The following is a 19462-nucleotide window of genomic DNA, read 5'->3' as shown; positions in this document are numbered from 1 at the left end:
ACTGGTTCTGAAGAGCCATAACCACAGTCCCACAGTGAGTGTTGTCCAGCATGCCACATTCCTGGGGCACTCACTTTGGCTGGGATTATTGTCCACGTGCTTTCATATGTTTCATGTTTCTCTGCGGTTCTATGATGGAATCATACAGACAAGGCACAGAAAAGTACCATTAAAGAGTAAAAGAATATGGGGAGGGAGGTGGGGGGGGATTGGGACGGAGGGACACATGTATACTTGTGGCTGATTCATGTAAATGTATGGCAAAACCACCTCAATATTATAAAGTATTTAGCTTCCAATTAAAATATAATAAAAGAATAGTACCAAATAATGGAAAAGGTATCCTAGACAGAATGCAGCTCTGCCCCATGTGAGTGGAATGTTTAATTAATAGTATGACAGGCCTTTCCCGGAGAAGGCAATAGCACCCCACTCCAGTACTCTTGCCTGGAAAATTCCATGGGTGGAGGAGCCTGGTAGGCTGCAGTCCATGGGGTCGCTAAGAGTTGGACACGACTGAGCGACTTCACTTTCACTTTTCACTTTCATGCATTGGAGAAGGAAATAGCAACCCACTCCAGTGTTCTTGCCTGGAGAATCCCAGGGAAGGGGGAGCCTGGTGGGCTGCCATCTCTGGGGTGGCACAGAATCGGACACGACTGAAGAGACTTAGCAGCAGCAGTAGCAGCAGGCCTTTCCTGGGAGAGATTGAAGGCAAAAGGAGGAGGGGACAGCAGAGGATGAGATGGTTAGATAGCATCATTGACTCAATGGACATGAATTCTGAGCAAACTCCAGGAGATAGTTAAGGACAGGGGAGCCTGGCCTGCTGTAGTCCATGGGGTCAGAAAGGATTTGGACATGGCAGGGACTGAACAACAATGACAGGCCTTAATTGAAGGGGGAGGAGGTAGTGCTGGGTCACTGAGAGAGAATCAGGAAGGCCTTAGGAGGATATGGGATTAATTGAGCCTTGCAAGTTGAATGGGACTTGGTGAGGCAGAGGGGAGTCGAAACAGAGGGACTGTAGAGTCTTAGGAAATGAAAAGTCCAAAAGGCCAAACTAGGAAGACCTCTAATGCCAGTATTGAGATTTTTATCCTGTGGCTAGAGGGGATGAGAAATGTGTTTGGAATACTCTAGACTGGGTAGACTGAATGGTCCTGTAAAATGTCTGTCTTCTTTACCTGGCCTGGTTTTTAACCTGTGTAATTTCCTGCCTGTGCAGTGGCAGCTGGTTCCTAATTGGGTCTGGCCTTCTCCTGGTCTTGCTGGTCTATTTCTTCTTTCCATCAGTGGTGTCAGAGATGTTTTTCAAAAACACCATCTTATCAAATGTTCCACAATTGACAGTCTTCTGTTGCCCATGCTTTCCAGTCCTTGTGCAGGGTATCAGTACCTGACCTTCCTCATCTGCATCACCTCCTGCTGCTTCCCACTTAGATCGGCCTGCATTCCTGGGCTCTGGAGGATCTGTTATGTTCTGTGCTCTGCCGGGTTAGACTTCTGGTTCAAGGTGGTAGAGTAGAAGGACGTGCACTCATCTCCTCCTGTGAGAGCACCAAAATCACAACCAGCTATTGAACAACCATCAACAGGAGGACACTGGAACTTGGTTGCTTCCCAGCCTGGGGACCTGACAAAGGGATTGGGAATCCACAGGGAATCTGACCTTGAAGCCCAGCAGGATTTGATTACAAGACTTCCACAGGATTGGGGGTAACAGAGACTGCAGACTTGGAGGGCACAAAAAAGACCTGTGTGCACCAAGACTCATGAGGAAAGGAGCAGTGAATCTATAGGAAACTGAACCAAAACTGCTAGTGTTGGAGGGTCTCCTGTGGAGGTATGGATCAGCAGGGGCTGACTGCAGGACTGAGGAACTGGCAGCAGCTGTCTGGGAACGTCCCCTTTGGCATAAACACTCCTAACTTGACCATGCAGCCTGTAGGGCTGGGTCGCCTCAGACCAAAAAACTACCCATGAGGGAGTGCAAAACCACCCATCAGCAGATAATTGGATTAAAGCTTTACTGAGTAAGGCCCTGCCTCCCAGTTCAGTTCAGTTCAGTCACTCAGTTGTGTCCGACTCTTTGTGACCCCGTGGACTGCAGCACACCAGACTTCTCTGTCTATCACAAACTCCTGGAGCTTACTCAAACTCATGTCCATTGAGTTGGGGATGCCGTCCAACCATCTCATCCTCTGTTGTCTCCTTCTCCTCCCACCTTCAATCTTTTCCAGCATCATGGTCTTTTCCAGTGAGTCAGTTCTTCCCATCAGGTGGCCAGAATATTGGAGCTTCAGCATCAGTCCTTCCAATGAATATTCAGGGCTGATTTCCTTTAGGATTGACTGGTTTGATCTCCTTGCAGTCCAAGGGACTCTCAAGAGTCTTCTCCAACACCACAGTTCAAAAGCATCAATTCTTCAGTGCTCAGCTTTCTTTATAGCCCACTAGAGCAAGATCCATTTTTTCCTGTCACCAGGGATTTTTTCCCATCACCTATTTTTTCCCATCAGGGAGCTTACACAAGCTTTTTAGCCTCCTCCATCAGTAGACAGACAGAAGAAGCAAGAACCACAATTCCACAGCAACTAAAAACCAAATTACAGAAAGTTATCTTCATGACCTAGAGCCAGACATCCTGGAATGTGAAGTCAAGTGGGCCTTAGAAAGCATCACTACAAACAAAGCTAGTGGAGGTGATGGAATTCCAGTTGAGCTATTGCAAATCCTGAAAGATGATGTTGTGAAAGTGCTGCACTCAATATGCCAGCAAATTTGGAAAACTCAGCCACAGGACTGGAAAAGGTCAGTTTTCATTCCAATCCCAAAGAAAGGCAATGCCAAAGAATGCTCAAACTACCACACAATTGCACTCATCTCACATGCTAGTAAAGTAATGCTCAAAATTCTCTAAGCTAGGCTTCAGCAATATGTGAACCGTGAACTTCCAGTTGTTCAAGCTGGTTTTAGAAAAGGCAGAGGAACAAGAGATCAAATTGCCAACATCTGCTGGATCATGTGAAAAACAAGAGAGTTCCAGAAAAACATCTATTTCTGCTTTATTGACTATGCCAAAGCCTTTGACTGTGGATCACAGTAAACTGGAAAATTCTGAAAGAGATGGGAGTATCAGACCACCTGATCTGCCTCTTGAGAAATCTGTATGCAGGTCAGGAAGCGACAGTTAGAACTGGACATGGAACAACAGACTGCTTCCAAATAGGAAAAGGAGTATGTCAAGGCTGTATATTGTTACCCTGCTTATTTAACTTATATGCAGAGTACATCATGAGAAATGCTGGGCTGGAAGAAGCACAAGCTGGAATCAAGACTGCCGGGAGAAATATCAATAACCTCAGATATGCAGATGACCAGAGAAGGCAATGGCACCCTACTCCAGTACTCTTGCCTGGAAAATCCCATGGACGGAGGAGCCTGGTAGGCTGCAGTCCATGGGGTCGCTAAGAGTCGGACACGACTGAGCGACTTCACTTTCACTTTTCACTTTCATGCATTGGAGAAGGAAATGGCAACCCACTCCAGTGTTCTTGCCTGGAGAATCCCAGGGACAGGGGAGCCTAGTAGGCTGCCGTCTATGGGGTCGCACAAAGTGGGACACGACTGAAGTGACTTAGCATAGCATAGCATAGCATGCAGATGACACCATCCTTAGGGCAGAAAGTGAAGAGGAACTAAAAAGCCTCTTGATGAAGGTGAAACTGGAAAGTGAAAAAGTTGGCTTAAAACTCAACATTCAGAAAACAAAGATCATGGCATCTGGTCCCATCACTTCATGGGAAATAGATGTGGAAACAGTGTCAGACTTTATTTTTGGGGGCTCCAAAATCACTGCAGATGGTGACTGCAGCCATGAAATTAAAAGATGCTTACTCCTTGGAAGAAAAGTTATGACCAACCTAGATAGCATACTGAGAAGCAGAGACATTACTTTGCTGACAAAGGTCTGTCTAGACAAGGCTCTGGTTTTTCCTGTGGTCATGTATGGATGTGAGAGTTGGACTGTAAAGAAAGCTGAGCGCAGAAGAACTAATGCTTTTGAACTGTGGTTTTGGAGAAGACTCCTGAGAGTCCCTTGGACTGCAAGGAGATCCAACCAGTCCATTCTGAAGGAGATCAGCCCTGAGATTTCTTTGGAAGGAATGATGCTAAAGCTGAAACTCCAGTACTTTGGCCACCTCATGTGAAGAGTTGACTCATTGGAAAAGACTCTCATGCTGGGAGGGATTGGGGGCAGGAGGAGAAGGGGACGACAGAGGATGAAATGGCTGGATGGCATTACTGACTCGATGGACGTGAGTCTGAGTGAACTCCGGGAGTTGGTGATGGACAGGGAGGCCTGGCGTGCTGCAATTCATGGGGTCGCAAAGAGTCAGACATGACTGAGCGACTGAACTGAACTGAACTGAATCATCATGAAAGAGCACACAGTTAGGTCCCGGATGAAGGGACAAAATAAAACCCCATAAAAACAACTAAATGAGATGGAGATAGGCAGCCTTGCAGAAAAAGAATTCAGAATAATGATAGTGAAGATGATCCAGGATCTCTGGAAAAGAATGGAGGCGAAGATTGAGAAGATGCAAGAAATGTTTACCAAAGACCTATAAGAACTAAAGAACAAGCAAGCAGATGAATAATACACTGGAATGAATTCATAACAGGATAACTGAGGTAGAAGAATGGATAAATGACCTGAGGACAGAATGGTGGAAATCACTGCTGCAGGACAGAATATAGAAAAAAGAATGAAAAGAGATGAAGACAGTCTAAGAGACCTCTGGGACAGCATTAAACACAGGAACATTTGCATTATAGGGGTCCCAGAAGAAGAGAGAAAGGACCTGAGAAAATATTTGAAGAGATAATAGCTGAAAACTTCCCTAACATGGGAAAGGAAGTAATCAACCAAGTCCAGGAAGCACAGAGTCCCAGAAGGAACAAAACCAAGGGGGAACACACTGAGACACATGGTAATCAAACTGACAAAAATTAAAGACAGATAAAATAGTAAAAGCAACAAAGGAATAACGACAAATAACATACAACAGAACTCCCATCAGGCTATCAGGTGATTTCTCAACAGAAACTCTACAAGCCAGAAGAGAATGGCATGACATATTTCAAGTGATGAAAGGGAAAAACCTACAACCAAGAATACTCAACCCAGCAAGACTCTCCTTCAGATTTGATAGAGAACTCAAAAACTTTCCAGACAAGCAAAAGTTAAAAGAATTTGGCAGCACCAAAACAGATTTCCAACAAATGCTAAAGGAACTCTAGGCAGAAAACAAGATAAGGAAAAACCCCACTTATAGAAAATAAACCCAAAACAATTAAGAAAATGGTAATAGTATCATACATATCAATAATTACCTTAAATGGATTAAATGCACCAACCAAAAGACAAAGACTGGCTGAGCAGATGAAAACGTGCACATATGCAGTTCCACTGACCACATCAGTCTGCTTGACCCCACAAATTATATGTGATTATTTTATATTCTTAGGTTAATCATGTTCCCATTATGGCTTGCAATTATAATTATCTTTTATTTTTGTCTATTCATTGTGAAAAATTGATAAACATCTTTTACTGTTGTGATTATGTAACTATTATTAATTTAATACCATAGTATCGTGATTTGTCAGCAGAAAAATTATAGAAATCTGTATCACTGAAACTACCATTTAATAGAAAAACCTGTAATCACTTTTTAAAATCCAGATGCATATCAGAATTATCTTGAAATTTTTTGAAAATTACAAATGCCCAGGTACTGCTTTTATTTTTGCCAGAGCTCCAGATATGTCTTTTTTTTTTCCATTCATCCAAGAAATGTTTCTTATAAACAGCCATATTTAAAAACAGCTGGACTACTTGAGGATCTTTTACTTTTATCCAGTTTGTTTTACTTTTTCTATTTCATATTCAGTGCTTCCATTTCATTTAATGTTTTCTAATTTCTCCATCTCTCTTTTTTTTATGTTCTTTCCTAAGCCTTTATCAGTGTAGTAGAAGAGCTTTTGTATACATACATATAAATAATATGTATAACAGATACATTTTAGAAAACTTATAAATTTTTGCCTAATTAAAAATGTATGGCATTTTGATTCCACTTTGATTCATAGTTTGACAGTATGAATTTTAAATATATTTGTGTAGGATATGATTAATACAAATTAGTTATATATAAATCTATTTAAATTATTAATGACACCATTCAAGATGCTCCTATTCTCATTTTTTCTGCACTTGATAAAATATTCTCAGAGTAATGTTAATATATCTCACTATGATTATATATTTTTTGTCTTTTCCCTTATATTTCTCCTGAGTTTTGCTTTTTTTTGGTCTTTGTTTCTTTGTTGTTAAGGTGCCTAATGGTTTATGATGTTTATCTTCTTTGTGAATGGTACCTTTTATCATTAAAAATAATCATCTTTGTTTCATTTTTTTAAAAAGATCTTGTTAAGGATGTAGAAAAAGTTGTAATTATGCAGTTTTTCAAAGTTCATCAGGAAAAATTATATTACTTACAATTGTAATGGTATTCACTCTCCTCTAATCTAAATTACATCTTTTTTGGGTGTTAGTTCTAAAAGGTCTTGTAGGTCTTCATAGAACCGTTCAACTTCAGCTTCTTCAGCGTTACTGGTTAGGGCATAGGCTTGGATTACCATGATATTGAATGGTTTGCCTTGGAAACGAACAGAGATCATTCTGTCGTTTTTGAGATTGCATCCAAGTACTGCATTTCGGACTCTCCTGTTGACCATGATGGCTACTCCATTTCTTCTAAGGGATTCCTGCCCACAGTAGTAGATATAATGGTCATCTAAGTTAAATTCACCCATTCCAGTCCATCTTAGTTCGCTGATTCCTAGAATGCCGATGTTCACTCTTGCCATCTCCTGTTTGACCACTTCCAGTTTCCCTTGATTCATGGACTTAACATTTCAGGTTCCTACGCAATATTGCTCTTTACAGCATCGGACCTTGCTTCTATCACCAGTCATATCCACAGCTGGGTATTCTTTTTGCTTTGGCTCCATCCCTTCATTCTTTCTGGAGTTATTTCTCCACTGATCTCCAGTAGCACATTGGGCACCTACAGACCTGGGGAGTTCCTTTTTCAGTATCCTATCATTTTGCCTTTTCATACTGTTCATGGGGTTCTCAAGGCAAGAATACTGAAGTGGTTTGCCATTCCCTTCTCCAGTGGACCACATTCTGTCAGAACAGCATATTCTAGATAGATATGCTAGATAGCATATTAAACCTAGATAGCATATTAAAAAGCAAAGACATTACTTTGCCAACAAAGGTCCGTCTAGTCAGGGCTGTGGTTTTTCCAGTGGTCCTGTATGGATGTGAGAGTTGGACTATAAAGAAAGCTGAGCTCCGAAGAATTGATGCTTTTGAAGTGTGGTGTTGAAGAAGACTCTTGAGAGTCCCTTGGAGTGCAAGGAGATCCAACCAGTCCATCCTAAAGGAGATCAGTCCTGGGTGTGCATTGGAAGGACTGATGCTAAAGCTGAAACTCCAATACTTTGGCCACCTCATGCGAAGAGTTGACTCATTGGAAAGGACCCTGTTCCTGGGAGGGATTGGGGGCAGGAGGAGAAGGGGACGATAGGGGATGAGATGGCTGGATGGCATCACCAACTCAATGGACATGAGTTTGATTAAACTCCGGTAGTTGGTGATGGACAGAGAGGCCTGGTGTGCTGTGATTCATGGGGTTGCAAAGAGTCAGACATGACTGAGCCACTGAACTGAACTGAATCTAAATTACAGCAATGGTTTTCATGGATCTTTGCCAACTGACTTTAAAATCATTATGGATAAGTAAAGGGCAGAAGAGCTAAGATGAGTTTGGAAAGAAAGAAAGGAACCTGCCCAAGACTGGCAAGCTCATGCAGGAGGGGTGGTAAATGGTGGCTGCTTTTTTTATATAAATAGTCTTCAGCCAGTAGATACATCAACAAAATCAAAAGGGAGTACTGTTGAAAAAGAAAGTACTCCTCACACCCCTTTTGGGTGAACCCCTGTTCTCAGAAGTAACCTCTTTTGACAGTTCCTGGAATATACCCCTAAAACTCTTATACAAAGATAATCGTATAATGTTTTTGAGAAATTGTACCTATTCCATGATTTCTTTTCAAAGATCCATTCTCTTAGCAACTTTCACATATGCAGTATAGTATCGTTAACCATAGTCACCATGATATCCACTATATCTCCATGAGTTAATTATCTAATAACTGAAAGTTTGTACCTTTTAACGATTGTCATGCATCTTGTTCACTCCCTCCCCACTCTCCATGGCTGGCAATCAACAGTCTGTTCTCTGTATCTAATGAGTGTTTTTTTGGTTTGTTTCACATATCAGTGAGATCATATGGTATTTGTCCCTGTCTGACTTATTTCATGTAGCATAATGCCTTCAAGATCATCTATGTTGTCACAGAAGGCAAGGGTTTTTTATGGCTGTGTGATATTCCATTATATATATCTGTATGTCACATTTTCTTCATTCATCTGTCCATGAACACTTAGGTTGTTTCCATATCTTGTCTATTGTAAATATCTGGACTGTTGTACATACTGCTTCAGGGAACATGGAGGTGCAGATGTGTTTCATTTTCTTCAGATAAATACCCAGAAATAGATCATATGGTAGTTCTATTTTAAATTTTTTGAGGAACCTCCATGTTCTTTTCCATAGTGGCTAAACCAGTTTATATTCCCGCTAACACTGTACAAATGTTTCTTTTTCTCTACATTCTTACTAACACTTGTTATCTCTTGTCTTTTTGCTGATGGCCATTCTAACATGTGTGAAGTGACATTTCATTGTGATTTTTGGTTTGCATCTCCCTGATGATCAGTGAGGTTGAGCATCTTTTCATGTACCTGTTGACTGTGTGTATGTCTTCTTTGAAGAGTGTCTGTTCAGGTCCTCTGCCGGGTTTCTGATTGGGTTGATTATTTCTGTTGGTGTTTTTACATATCAAAAAATACTTGTAGCTCTGCTGCATCATTTGCCACCCTTAGCTGGTAGGCGGCAAAGCCAACACATTAGTCTGTGGACCACTCCACCTTGTCTCTTCCTGCCCTTGTTTGTTAGGGCAGTGGGGCTGCTGCTCCCATGTCACTTCCTTTTTATCTCTCATTTAACTGCATTGGCAGAGAAAATAGAAAATAACTCTTTACAGTTATCTAACACCTAAACAAAAAACAGTTCTCTTCCACAAGCTGTAGACACAGAGGCTCTGCATTCCTTCTGCACGATTTACTCCTTGTGTAGCTTGAAATTCATCTCCTGAGTTTTGAAGGTTCTTCAGTGATGAGATCTTGCTTTTTTTTTTTTTTTTTTTTTTTGTGGTTGCGCTGAGCAACCCTGGACCTTCAGGGAAGTCCTGAGTTCGTGCCTTTTGAAAATCATTTGTTTTGACTGCTCTGATAGATATTTAAATGACAGGTAACTGGATACAGAATCCTTCTGTTGTACTCTTAATTCCTTGAATACCCTGGGGCACTCAGCCCTGTCTTGCAGCACAGGATGTTTTTCTGGAGAGACTGAGGCCAGCCTGATTTGTCTCCCAGTATGTTTTTGTGTCTAGATATCCTAGTTTACCAGTAAGAGGGTATTAGGGTTTGATTGGAGAGGAATGGAAAATGGCACAAATTCAGTTGTGGCTGTAACGTTTTATTTCCTTGAAAAATAAAATGATATGAAGCAAATATGCCATAATGTTAACCTGAGTTTAGTACAATTGCTGAGTGCAAGAGAATCTATAAACATCATTCTCTGTGGTGCAGGGTGTGTTTGGAACAAAATTTTTTAATAAATATGCCATGTAACTATAAATCAGGAAGAGCTTGTATGCTTTAGTGATGCAGTTCAAAATATATTTAATTGAAGATCACATTTTTGCCTTATTGATCATAGCATGCATTCTTGTTTTCTTTATATGTTGACAATCAGCTGTGTTTTCTGTATTTTCTTTGGTGTCATTTCCTAAGTTTTGAGTAAAAGTATTTTATATTCCAACATCCTGAAGACGATAAAATTCTAGATTGAGAATCTGCAGAGTGGAGGTTAGTGGCAGTTGCCACAGAGGCTAGAACTAAATGGGATGTTTGACTATAAAATCTGTTAAAAGATTTATTTATGCTGGTTTGGGAGTATTTTGAACAAATGTTCCTCTAAATAGGCAAAATAGATTTAAGGTTTAAAATATTATGATAATTGAAAGAGTTCAGTATTCAGGACTGACTGACTTCTTTCTTTTCTTTTCTTTCCGTAGGGCTCTGATAAGTATGTCACAATAAAGAAAAATATTTTCTTGTTTTTATTCATTTTCATTTTTCAGTACTAAGAGATTTAAACTTTGTTTTCCTCTGTATTCAGGTACATGTCTCGAGTCCACGGTATGCATCCAAAGGAGACCACTCGTCAGTTGAGCTTGGCTGTGAAAGATGGTCTTATTGTGGAGACGCTGACAGTGGGCTGCAAAGGCTCCAAAGCTGGTATCGAACAGGAAGGATATTGGTTACCAGGCGACGAAATTGTAAGTTTTTTATTTTATAAATCTGGAACGTTATTTATGTATGCCCCATAGAGATTTGTTTTCAGAAGTTTGGTAATATTTCACAGTAAGGACTGGCATTGGTAGGATGGCTCCTTTCCTTCCTGATTGTTTGGGAGAAAACTCACCTGTGCAGGGAGTCTGCTTCTCCTGTTTGGGTTGCCTTGAATCTGAAAAATAAAAGAAAGCCCTTTGAATGTACACACAGTTAATGGTATTCCTAAGCATTTTCTTCAGTAAATATTAGTAAAAAGAAAAAAAAGTTTCAGTGAGGATAATATTGATGCCGTCCAAACAGACTGAAAGGGGTGTATACGTCTCTACTCAGGGTCACATACAGAAGTACCTTTTTTAAATGTGAAGATTGGTTTCATGTGTAATATGTCTGTCTTTTTTCCTTATTTGCTCTTAATTTTTCTAATACTTTAATGAAAAGTCTGTTTTGGGAACAGAAAGGTTTAAAATAGGATAAACATTAATTTTTTAGTTCTAAAATGAATAGATTTGATAATTAGGTATATTGAGAGTGCTTTATCATGAATTCTCTAAAACCTAGAATTATAAAAATGACACAGTATCTTAAAATTGGTTGATTTCCCCAGAACATTGTCTTTCCGTTCATGACTCTAGGCAATTGAGCCAACACAGACACTCGCTTGTCAAGTCTGAGAGCAATAAACTAACAGTACAGTTTTCTGTGGGAGACTATTAGCTTTAACACTGTTTTTGTCAATTTAATAAGTGCTTTTAAAGTTTCAGGAAAGAAAATTCACATTTTTCACACATAGCATGGAATAAAAAATGTTTAATTTCACTGGTATCATTTGATTTGTGCACTAGAAATATTCTTGAAAACTTAAGTGAAAATGTTTATATTAGAATAATTCTTCAGTTGCCATCCTTGGTGGTTTAGTTTCTAACTTGTGTCCGAGTCTTGTGACCCCATGGACTATAGTCCACCAGGCTCCTCTGACCGTGGGTGGAATTCCCCAGGCAAATACACTGGAGTGGGTTGCTATTTCCTTCTCCGGTGATCTTCCCAACCCAGGGATTGAATCCATGTCTCCTGCATTGCAGGCAGTCTCGCTACCAACTGAATCACCAGGGAAGTGCTTTACAGAAAATTAAAGTTTTTGCCAATGAAGAAACTGGGTGCCAAGCTATAATAGTGATAATAATGTCAGGTGATATAAATCTTATCTATAGCAGACATTTAAAGGAGGGCCACTGATAATTGATAGCTTATATATTCAAAATGATCCAGATTATATAAAATTTTTAATCCACAACCACTTAGAAACATAAAGATTTACTATAGAAGGCTATATGGATAATTTCTGAGATGTCTATAGCAACTGGCCAGTAGTAAAAGCAACTTAATCCATAAGATTTTGGTTTGTGGATCATATGTACAACTTTTTCATAAAAGTGATTTATTTCTCCTATTTAGATTTGTGCTTTTCCATATGCTTTTTTCCCCTCTTCAAGTTGAAGTTCTTTGTTCAGTTTAATTCAGCAAGCAGTTAATGAGTTGTATGTGTTCAGCCACATTAGGTTCTGTATTCTAGTTTTATGCGTACATGTCCTCACTGCATTTGTTTTTATAGCATCTTCCTTTTCTTTTTCCTAGATGAAATCTCACATGTAAGTCAAACAGTGTATACAGATTTTATTAATTCTGGTTGGTTCTTATTCACAGGCATTTTTATACCAAGTATACATGTATGATTTAAGTACAACTGAGTATAAACATTGTACCTACTTGATGAAATAGTGAAATAAAAAGAAGTTAAGGTTTCAGTCCTGTCTCAGATATTGTTTCTAGTTGTGTGAGGGAGTTTCTAACCTCTGATACTCATTCCTCAGCTGTAATATGAGCATGTTAATATCACTTTCATTTGGTTGTTTTGAGGGTTAAATGAGATTATCTATAGAAAGCATTTAACTGTGCACTCAAAGCATGTTTTGACCAGTGAATAAATATGTTTAAAATAAGAAATGCCTTTTGTGTAGCAAAAGCACACAAATTTCTTACTAAACGGCAAGAAAAATTCTCATCATGATTTTTTTTACATTTAACCTGTAACTCCAAACACAAGTTTTGTAATGAGATTTTCCTTTAGGATGCTGGATCTGTATTTAAAGTTGTAGCTATAAAATGATGAGACTGATTTTATGTGTTATCTCATGGTTGTGGCTGGTGGACCACCAGCTACCCAGGGCTGTTTGTGTGTTGCAGTTTTCATGCCCTGAGAATACTCTGGAGGACACACAACTGACCTGTGTTACCCTTGGCACAGCGCAGGCATCTTGCAGTGGCCAGTTCTGTGTGTGAGTAGGGATTGTGTGGCCTGTGCATGCAGGCTGCTGTGTACGGGGGCCGGTGTGAATTGCACAGCTTAGGAATTGCCACCTTCTCCTCAGATATCCTTGCATGTTTATTTAGCAGTTCTCTAGCACATGGCAGTGACGTGTCTTGTTCTAACAAAATCAGTCTTAGGGAAGGTCAACTTTCTAATCAGTACAAAGGTTTTCTGTGGTCTTTGACAGCCCTGCATGCTGGCATATGAGTCTGGGGCTCTTCTTTATAGTTGCTCCACTTTTTATATGAGATGATACCTCTGAAAGCTTGAGGTTTTAGATTGGAGGGTGTGCATTATTATTTATCTCACTGACTTTCTACTAATTATTAAGAGAAGACAAAATCAAGTAGATATATATGGCCTATAAAAGTCAAATAGATTATATATGTAAGGAAAGGGATAGGATTTTTCTACTATTCATTTTTAAAACTTTATTCAGAGTTACAAAGACTCTTTACTCAGGGAGTTCTGTCATTTGAGAAATGTAGGAGCAAGTTGGTTCCTCTTGATAAGTCCTACAAGTTGTATCCCTGGGGTATTGTGTATTAGTAATGAGGCTGGACTCCTTGTCCTCATGTCCATGGCTCTGTTGAGAGAGAGAAGGTAGGCAAAAGTGTTGTTTCTTAGGCCTCTAAACCATCACTGAGCAAGTCTGCTGTGTCATGTTTTTATTCTGGCTTGCTACCTTTTTTCCAATGTTTATTTTTAAAAACTTGATACAATTGGAAAATATGCATGTCTTAAATACTATTGTTTTATTAAATCCAGCTATCATGTAATAAAAGCCTAACTCTGAAAAAACTATTTCAGGATACAATTATATATTATTTATTAAAGAGGAAACCTGTGTAAGTCAAAGACGGTAACCTCCATTGTACTGAGATTCTTTCTGCTAGGAATGGATTGATTTCTAGACAGTTTGAGATGCTGATCTTAACCATCATTTTGTTTCTCTTTTGAAGTGAGAATTCATTTGGAGAAACTGTGATGAAATTCAGTAGCACATAAGCATCTTCATGGTGATATTTTAAAATGTCCATTTGAGATAGCAGAATGAAAACCATATTTATTAAAAATGAAGCCTCTCTCAATTTTAAATGGTTAGTTTAAATATTAGTAAACAGTGGAAGTATATGTACCAGCCAGTTGTTAAAACACGCTTGCTGAGCCTGGGCAACACTCTTGTAAGTTTTCTCTGGTCATCTTTAATTTTCAGATATCTGTTACTAATATTCACTCAGATGATCCAAATACCTCTTTTAGAGATCATTTTTAAAGCTTTTGAAATTATATTGGTAAAAGGCCAGTAGATCTGGATATGTACTAAAACTGTTGTGTTTGTTTCATTTCAAGGCTTGTTTCGTTTTATTTTTTTTAAAGGAAAATTACATTTGCCTAGGTTGCTTCATCATCTGCTTGCTCTAAACTAATGTACATGGACGGCTACATTCAGTCCTTATTCCATCATGATATTTCATGTCCTCTATTTTAACAACTTGAGAAATATATTTCTTGGGCAGAAAATTTTACCATTGCTCAGCTAAGTTGAGTTTGGTATTTAGTAGCTCCCTTTGTAATAAATGCAACTTAATTTCTTAATTCACTAAAGATAGGAAAGTCTTATAAAAGATTTAACACAGACATACCTCATTTTATTGTACTTTGGCTTGTGCTTTTTTACAAACTGAAGGTTTGTGGCAACTCTGCGTTGTCCAGCATTTTTAGCAGTAAAGTATTTTTAAATTAATGTTTGTACCTTTTTTAGACATACTGTTATTGCACCTTAATAGATTACAGTACAGTGTAAACACAACTTTTACATGCAATGAGAAACCAGAAAAATTTATGTGACTTTCTTGCAATAGTTTCTTTATTGCAGTGGTCTGAAACTGAACCCATAGTATCTCTGAGGTGTGCCTGTAAAAGTGTAGCAGGGCAGGTGACCTTGAATTATGGATCCTGTGCAGATAAAATATATCAAATATGTGCTTTGATATTGAGGCTATTGATATTGTTTATTTGGTGACTCCCAGCTTGATTCATGGTCCCTGGCACAAAGCTATGACTCTCTAGTATTTGACAGACACTTTTTAATATGACATTAAATATTTTGGTCACCAGTGTAGAGGATGGCATATAAGTGTGAAAAGGTGACATTTGCTACAAGACTACTTGTCTCTTTACTTGCCTGCCAGATCTGGACTCAGGGTCTCCTTTCTTCTTGTGTGGGTCATGCCAGTCCAAAAACAAAATACTGGCTTTCAGTTAGTGTGCCTCCACCAGTTTTGCTGATGATGACTGGAGAGCAGCTGCAGACATGTGCTCCCATCTCGGCTGGTCAGCCCTGCTCAGCTTCAGCAGTTTTCACGTAACCTAGTTTGTTCTCTGACAAGCAGGACCTCTTGCTAGTTTTTACATAGGTCTTGAGTTAAGGTTGGTACCTTTTAAGAAGTAGCATTAATGAAAATACAAATTTTGTGGTTTCTTGAATAGATGAACATCTTGGGGATAAATGGATTTAGTTTTAATTTACAGAGGGACGAGATAGGTACTTTTTTCCCCATCTTCATCTCCTTTTCCTGATTCAAAAGAACCAGTCTAAGAGACACTGAGGTTTATATACCTCTTGAGACTTGGCTGAAAGCTCACATCTTTTGTGTAAGAGGTAGGATTGGATTTATGTCTTATTCTTCCGAAATTACACAATTAAACACAGCCGTGGCAAGATGTGCTGCCCTGCTTTGTTCCCGAAAAAACATTAAGAGAGGCCTGCAAACAGCCATTTCATAAATACAGCATAGCGAAGTAACAATTTTTTTTTAAAGTTTACATCTTTGTGTTTTCTTATCATACTTATAAATTAATCAGTCACGTTTTAAAACTTTCTGTCCCTTGGATTCTGTTGGTTTTTTAAATGTGAATTATATTTTATTATATTTGTTTTAATTATGTGCAGAAGTACACATTTCTCCCAAAGGTCCATTACCTGCATCAGATACAATTTTTTATTTACTAAATAAATATTAAGTAATAAGTGATGTATTGGTGGTTATTAATTACAAACCAGTTATACTGTGGTTCTATGTGCAAAACATACTGTTACGTACTTGGACATTGTTCTTGCTTTGGTAATGAATTTCTGTTTTACTCAATAGAATATTTTGGGTCATGCTGTCCTGTTACACTCTTTTCAGCTTGTGTGTGTGTATGTGAGAGTTCTTTTGTTTTCCTCTTTTTAAATTTTATTTCATTAAGCAATGTTTTAATATTCTAATTAAAAAATTACATTTAAAATTATTGGCAATCTTTAACCATAAAAATCTTACCTCTCAGTGATGAACTGAATTTATCATCAGAATTAAACTAAATCTAGAATTTGCATAGAATTAATTTTAGATTGTTTCTGTGTAAAACACATATTTGATGATGTGAGGTTTATCTGCTCACTGTGTAGAAACAAGGGGTTAGTGTAAAAGTTAAGTCTCTTGAATATGGTGAGGGAGGCCCTCTCCAGGCACAGTTCTCTTGGCCTTCTTGCTGCAGTGTTAACTCTCAGTCAGTTAACAGTGTTTATTGTCCCATCTTGCTTTCAGAAATGTTGGGAGGGTTACAGTCCTAATGCACTTAGGGTCCTGAAGATGAAATTCACATGTGGGTAATTGCAAGTGTCACACCATTTAGTGGCTTATCAATTCCCATTTTGTGCATTATAGCAAATAGACCATCTTAACACCAGCTAACAGTTACTAAGCATAGTAACTTGTTTGATCCTTGCAAAAGCCCCATAAGCTGAGATTTGTGCTAGTCTAGCTCCAGAGTCTTAACCAAATGCTCTAAGTGGTGACAGAGCCATAGATCAGCAGGCTGCCTCTTGATGGTAGAATGTTTTCTACTCAGTTCTGAAGACAACCTGTATAAATTTCACACCGTGCTGAAGTACCAAGTTGACCACATTTACATTCATCACTCGACAGGTTTCTTTTATTTTTTTTCGGCCTTTTCATACTGTTCATGGGGTTCTGAAGGCAAGAATACTGAAGTAGTCTGCCATTCCCTTCTCCAGTGGACCACGTTTTGTCAGTCCCTGAGTAGCTGGGACATGCCCTTCAGCCACTCCACGTAGCTGGATGGGACACGCCTGGAGCCTTGGTTGTCCCACTGCTGGTTCTCACTGAGCTTGTAAACCTTCACTGGCTGTCGGATGTCAGGGAGATGGTGAAGGACGGGGAAGCCTGGTGTGCTGCAGTTCATGGGGTTGCAAAGAGTCGGACACAACTTAGCAGCTGAACAACAATAGCAGCAGCTCCCAATTAAAAAAAAAAAAAACCAGTGTGAACCAGTTTGGGATCAATAAGACATACATTTGTGATCATGCACAGATTTAAATGACACTGAATTTGTTAATAAAATGTTTTTCTGTCATCTTTATAGGTTTCATGGAACATGAATTCCTATAGATTTTCTCTGTGTTCATTTTGTAGTGTTTGTGTTAGTGAAAAAAGTTTACTCTTAAACTCGTAATGATTCTTGAGTTTGCATGCTACTGTCGTTTCATTAATGATTACTACAGTGATAGATTACCAGTTGATATCATCTGCCAAATACTATGTATAGCAACTAATAAACAGTTTGACTATGTACCAAACCCCTTTAGCTCTGTATATTGCCTGATATTGAGCAAAGCTATAGGAGAGAGACCAAGATTATTTTGTTTTTATTTTGAAAGGCCTACAGCATGCAGCCTTTCTTCAGGACAGCAACCCCAGCCAAGGTGAACCGATTTTGCACTATATTATTTTACTTTAATTCTGCTTTTTAAAAAAATTGAATTTCTCTTTCTTTAGGCCAGCTTAGTTAATTCTTGCTAGAATTGTTCATTTAAACCATACGCTTTACATTGCTTCTAGTTTTGGATTTTGTGCTCATAGGTTTGCTTTTTTTTTTCTTTTTTTTTTTAACTTTCTTGTATTGAAGTAGCATTTCACATGTTTTGTTGATCAGGCTGAATGTTGAATAGTTGCTGACTTCTGGTGAAATTCAGTGAAAATGCAGGCTTAGTTTTTTGGTATACACTATTGAGTATTAGTCAAGAGCACTACATAAATGAATTCTGTTTACTACAAGACAAACCATTTGCAACTCTTACTTATAATAAACATATCATTTATACCTCAGAAAAATGTTTCCTGGATTCGGAGTGTAGACACTTTTGAGCTTGACTTTGCATGTTCTGTATATTTAAACAGCTATTGCAGTGATTGAAAGAGTAAATAACGCATTCATTCCCAGCTCATGCTCTCTTTTATATCAGAAACAAAGTTAGTTGATGCCATTATACAGACGTTTATCCAAATGTTTCTCTACTTCATTTGAGCTATAATTTCATTTTTATAATTTTTATGAAAAACTAGGTCTAGAATTAAACACCCCATTGAAGAAAGATCCGTTTTCATCCTTGTTTCATGGGTGGATGGGAGAAGGTAGGGTTAGGTGAAGGTAGGAGGTGACAGGAGGAGGCCAGAGCGGTCCACCAGCATTGTGTTCTCTGACTTCCTCTTCTTAGTTAACCTAGTAATTGCCACGTTGAGAATCACAGGGAGATGAATTGATGTGTAAAAAAATCTCAAATGATGAAGAATGGCAGTTTCTTTTGTTAATGAGTATATATAAGCCACCAAAATCCTTTTAAGATGTCTCTGAACAGTTACGAGGAACATATCCTGAAATATTTGGTTTTAAATTTGGAAAGAGTAAATTTTAAAAAGCCATCTTATCTCCATTGGAACCTAAATTATCAGTGATTTTTGGTGCAAACATGGAAATAGCTAAAACACAGTTGCCTTATAAGCTGTGTGAGAGATACACCAAAGATTGTTACTTTAGTACAGCTGAGCACCACAGTTTACTGTGGCGCCGCTATGTCAGGCTTTGTGGGAGAGCTTTTTTCTGCCATGCACGGATGAGGCTTTTATGTCAAATCAGTACCTTACGGTCTTTTAAACAGTCTGACTGAAATTATTCCTCCCTTACTGAGTGAGCAGAGTCTACACATGTGCAGCAAACAACTAAAAATGGTTGTGCTTTTTTATTACCGTGGTTGCTACAGGTTGCCAATTTCTTACTAAAAAGCAAGCAAGAGTTTACATTTCTGCAGAACTTACTAGTGTACTTTAGCTGTGTCTCTGAATGTGGATTGGAAGGTGTTAAGTTTCAGAACATGAGCTGCTCATGTTCCATTTTGAAGGAGAGAGACGTAGCCTTCTCATATGGTTGGGCGGCACTGCATTTGAACCCTCGGTGCCAGAATTAGTGCTGACTGAACAAGTGCTCTATCACAGCCATTTATTGCAGGAGTTATTGACCTAAGAGGGGCTAAGAATGCTGTTCACTCTCAGAAGCAGAGTGTAGACAGTGATTTATAAAAAGAAAAATGGTGGCAGAGCCCTAGTTTAGAATTTCAAGATCCTCAT

At 38.7% G+C, this 19462-nt stretch overlaps 1 protein-coding gene across 11 annotated transcripts in view; it reads left to right on the top strand.

Moving 5' to 3' along the window:
• ZMYND11 (zinc finger MYND-type containing 11) overlaps positions 1-19462 on the top strand; it is a 75798-nt gene that overhangs the window by 25182 nt on the left and 31154 nt on the right. For 6 of the 11 annotated variants that reach the window (XM_070801137.1, XM_070801131.1, XM_019973339.2 and 3 more), the window contains exons 3-4: positions 10452-10611; positions 17719-17763. In XM_070801137.1, the coding sequence (XP_070657238.1) occupies positions 10452-10611; positions 17719-17763 (205 nt within the window). Of the gene's footprint in view, positions 1-10451; positions 10612-17718; positions 17764-19462 lie in introns of those variants that run through there. The other 5 variants (XM_070801139.1, XM_070801138.1, XM_070801135.1 and 2 more) reach the window with 2 other exon arrangements.

The sequence above is a fragment of the Bos indicus genome, chromosome 13, assembly GCF_029378745.1.
Source record: "Bos indicus isolate NIAB-ARS_2022 breed Sahiwal x Tharparkar chromosome 13, NIAB-ARS_B.indTharparkar_mat_pri_1.0, whole genome shotgun sequence".
Classification (NCBI taxonomy): Eukaryota; Metazoa; Chordata; class Mammalia; order Artiodactyla; family Bovidae; genus Bos; species Bos indicus.
The sequence above is the reverse complement of the archived record's forward strand: the minus strand, read 5'-3'. Positions and strand labels throughout refer to the sequence as shown.